General features: G+C 34.4%; 1 protein-coding gene across 2 annotated transcripts in view; it reads left to right on the plus strand.

Moving 5' to 3' along the window:
* cops4 (COP9 constitutive photomorphogenic homolog subunit 4 (Arabidopsis)) overlaps positions 1 to 4,627 on the plus strand; it is an 8,230-nt gene continuing 3,603 nt past the window's right edge. The window contains exons 1-5 of one of the 2 annotated variants that reach the window (XM_048174640.1): positions 1 to 158; positions 796 to 875; positions 1,011 to 1,162; positions 1,250 to 1,353; positions 1,451 to 1,604. In XM_048174640.1, the coding sequence (XP_048030597.1) occupies positions 85 to 158; positions 796 to 875; positions 1,011 to 1,162; positions 1,250 to 1,353; positions 1,451 to 1,604 (564 nt within the window). In that variant the 5' untranslated portion in view covers positions 1 to 84. Of the gene's footprint in view, positions 159 to 278; positions 298 to 795; positions 876 to 1,010; positions 1,163 to 1,249; positions 1,354 to 1,450; positions 1,605 to 4,627 lie in introns of those variants that run through there. The other variant, XM_048174648.1, reaches the window with a different exon arrangement.

The raw sequence follows: 4,627 nt of genomic DNA on the forward strand, positions 1-4,627 counted from the left end.
TGTGATGTGCAGTTCCCCAGGACGTGAGTGAGTGGCGCCCTCTGGTGTTCCGCTGCATGTGTTGTTGTTTGAGTGACGAGGAAAATGGCGTCCGGCGTGAGGCAGGAGCTCGCACAGCTGATGAACTCAAGTGGCTCTCATAAAGATCTAGCTGGGAAGTATGTCATTTCAAGTCATTTACCAGTATTGTTACTTACTAATTGCCTATTGCACAGTATTATTATTCTATAGGTTTTTCCCATATTATGAAAGATGCGATGCTGCAGATGAGATGACTACAGGCTAACATTAGCTAGCGTGAGGATATGCACAGATGATACCTGTCAACATGCCTAACGTAGATTTGTTTGATAAAACCGAAATAAGTTATTATGAGTTGTTAATGGGTAGTAGCTATTAGAAACATTTATAAATAGTCGTATGATAATGTATTCAAGGATTTAGTGGTAAATTTTGCGAGTGCTGGCCGCTAGAGTAATGGCAATAAGTTAACTTAAAAACACATTTCCTAAAATAAAGACCTCATGAAATTTAGCCTACGTCTTTTAGGTTTAAGGTAATTTATATTGTGTGCACCTAAAAGTTGAAAAATGGCATTTCATCAGATAAATGCAAAATTTGAAGGTCTTTCTTTTCTGGTAAAAATGACCAAAAATACTGATGACTAATCTTGCATTCAGGGGCATATCTAAATTTTTGTCCAATGAAATGTTCTAGAATGAGTATGTCTAGTATTTGTCTAATGAATAGTCTAATCAATGTGTTTCTAAAAATTGTGTACTGTTCATCTGACAGATACCGTCAAATATTAGAAAAAGCTCTTCAGTTTACTGATGCAGAACAACTTGAGGCACTGAAAGCGTTTGTTGAAGCGAGTAAGTACACTATTATTTAAGTACACTAATCTGATAATATAAATCGAATAGAATTGGCTTAAATTGTTTTGTATGGGATTTCTCTCTTTACATTGTTTAAACTGATGAGCACCCCTATTTCGCACACTTGCATAGTGGTCAATGAGAACGTCAGCCTGGTCATATCCAGACAGCTGTTGACAGACTTTTGCTCACACCTTCCAAACCTACCAGACGGCACTGCAAAAGCTGTGTGCCACTTCACCCTGGAGAAGATTCAGCCCAGAGTAATCTCATTTGAAGAACAGGTAGGCCCCTACGTGTCATGAAAAATACTCTCAACTCAGTGCTGGAACCATATGGATCATATTTAAGCAAATCTCATGCACTTGCAGGTGGCTTCGATCAGACAACATCTAGCCACAATTTATGAGAAAGAGGAGGACTGGAGGAACGCCGCCCAGGTTCTTGTGGGTATCCCGTTGGAGACGGGTCAAAAGTAAGCCCACTTTTCTCAACTTATTTTCATTTGGATGCCACCCAAATCTGCTAATGGTGTATTTACGTTCTTCTTATCTGTTTTTCTGATTCTATAGACAGTACAATGTGGACTACAAATTGGACACTTATCTGAAAATCGCTCGTCTGTATTTAGAGGACGACGACCCAGTTCAGGCTGAGGCCTACATCAATCGAGCATCTTTACTTCAGAATGAATCCACCAATGAACAGCTGCAGATTCACTATAAGGTGCACCAAATATTTATTTCAAGCTTTGTACACACACAAATACACACATATCCAGTACCAGCCAAAAGTTTGGACACATTGATATTTTTTTTAATGTTTTTGAAAGAAGTGTCTTATGCTCATCAATCCTGCATTTATTTGATCAAAAATATAGAAAAAAAACTGTAATATTGTGAAATATTACTACAATTTAAAATAATGGTTTTCTATATTAAAAGATGAATTTTCAGCATCATTACTCCAGTCTTCAGAAATCTTTCTAATATGATGATTTATTATCAATGTTGGAAACAATTGTGCTGTTTAAAATTTTTTATAACCTGTGATACATTTTTCAGGATTCTTTGATGAATAAAAAGTAAAAAAAAAAATACCAGCAATTTATTTTAAAATATAAATATTTTGTAATAATATACACTACCATTCAAAAGTTTGGGGTCAGTATTTTTTATTTTATTTATTTTTAACCCAAAACTTTTATTCAGCAAGGATGTGTTAAATTGATAAAAAGGATAGTAAATACTTAGTAGGAAATATTTCTATTTTGAATAAATGCTGTTCTTTTTAATGAAATCAAATCAATCAGCATATTAGAATGATTTCTGAATGATTATGTGACACTGAAGACTGGAGTAATGGCTGAAGAAAATTAAGCTTTGACATCACAGAATTAAATTATATATTAAAGTATATTAAAATAGAAAAACATTTTTTTAAATTGTAATAATATTTTACAATATTACTATTTTTTTCGATCAAATAAATGAAGGCTTGACAAGCAAAAGAGACTTATTTCAAAAACATTACAAATAGTACTGTGACCAAACTTTTGACCGGTACTGTAAGGGCTGTGTAAATTTTGTGATGGATTTTTTTCAGCTTAACGCATTAAAAATATTTAACGCAATTAACACAGCATCCGTTTTTTTTTTTTTTTTTCTGTCATCCTTTGGCTGCACTACAGTATATAATCACGCTATCATTCATTCAAGTGCTATTACAACATTAACGTGTGATAAGATGCAAAAAAAGAACATCTGTATATTCACTGTGAACAAATACCCAAAATATGAGTGCAGAAAGCCTGCTGTCATTAATGTTAATCAAAGAACAAAAGACAAAGAGAAAATCACTCATTGCTCCTGACTGAATAACTTTTGTTGCTTTAATAAGGAGTAATCTATATTCAATTTATAATTTATGCTTTGAAGACTGTTCAGTGTTTGATTATTCAGTTTCTGTATATTTACCTGTTAGACCTACCTGAAAATCCTAAAGCATTGTTTACAAGCTTACATGGGTCAAAAACAATGAAAACAATACATTTTTTTGATAGAGATGCACTGATCGACTGGCCAGGGACTGGTCCGGACGATTTTCCACATGATTGGCCCGGATTGGTGACCGGCTGGTCAGTCTCATATCTTTCCGATTTAGAGCCAGACCTTTTTTTTTTTTTTTTTTTTTACCAGCATTGCAGACAGTAACATCACAGCCATGCTCAATCACAATCAGAGCCGCATGTAAACATGTTGGTGGCTTGAATGTTTCTCACTGTGAGTGAAGAAGACACGATTCTAATTTCGAATACTATTTAGGATGGATAGTATATGATGTGGGACAGAGCAACAAAGATACCTTTGTGTTCTCTCTCTTCTCTCTATGATGACGAAGTGACACGCACTCACTCCCTTGTCTCATTCACTCAGGTTGAATAGTGCTTGTATTGCATACCCGCAGGTTTCGCGCTCGTGCATTAAAAAGGCGTGCACCACTGATCTATGTAAGCTGCGTGCACATAAATCCTTCTCTCAAACGGCTTGTGAGTCGCAAGTACCAAAATGAGTCGCAAGTACCAAAATGAGTCGCAAGTACCAAAATGAGTGGTTTACTGCGCTTAAACGGTCAAATACATACAAAATTATGTTAAAATGTCCCTCTTGGTGAGTAATCAGTTAAACAGTAATGTTTGGCACATTAAATAGTTGAGAAAGAGAACGCATGTTGTATAACAGTATATTGGGTCCGTGCATATAAACTCAGGTGACAGCAGTCTAATATTCCTGCTGCTGTCTGTCATGTTAATCAAAGAACAAAAGTCAAAGAAAATCACCCTCTGCACTTGACTTAAAAAGATTTGTAACTTTAATTGTAAGCATTTCTCTATATTTAATTTTTACAATGAAGACTATCCAGTGTTATTTTACATTTGATTACTTTAATTTCTGTAGTAGTTTTTACCAGTAAAGTGGCATTTGTTAACATTAGTTAATGCATTAACTAACATGAACTAACAATGAGTAATACATTTGTCACAATATTAATTAATCTTTGTTAATGTTAGTTAATAAAAATCCAGCTGTTCATTGTTTGTTCTTTACATCGCAGTTCATTAGCTAATGTTAACAAATACAACATTTGTTAATTAATTCTACAACATTGATTTTAATAATGTATTAGTAAATGGTGAAATTAATATTAACTAAGATTATTAAATGCTGTAGAAGCATTTTTTATTCTTAGTTCATGTTAACTAAAGTAAAGTTGTGAAGTGTTACCAAAAAAACCCTTTATATACATTAAAGGTGCCCTAGATTCAAAAATTGAATTTACCTCAGCATAGTTAAATAACAAAAGTTCATGGAAGTACATGGAAATGACATACAGTGAGTCTCAAACTCCATTGTTTCCTCCTCCTTATATAAATCTCATTTGTTTAAAAGACCTCAGACGAACAGGTGAATCTCAACATAACACCGACTGTTACGTAACAGTCGGGATCATTAATATGTACTCCCCCAACATTTCCATATGCCAGCTCATGTTCAAGGTATTACACAAGGGCAGGCAGTATTAACGTCTGGATCTGTGCACAGCTGAATCATCAGACTAGGTAAGCAAGCAAGAACAATAGCGAAAAATGGCAGATGGAGCACTAATAACTGACATGATCCATGATAACATGATATTTTTAGTGATATTTGTAAACTGTCTTTCTAAATGTTTCGTTAGCATGTTGCTAA

This window comes from Megalobrama amblycephala, linkage group LG2, assembly GCF_018812025.1.
Source record: "Megalobrama amblycephala isolate DHTTF-2021 linkage group LG2, ASM1881202v1, whole genome shotgun sequence".
NCBI lineage: Eukaryota > Metazoa > Chordata > Actinopteri > Cypriniformes > Xenocyprididae > Megalobrama > Megalobrama amblycephala.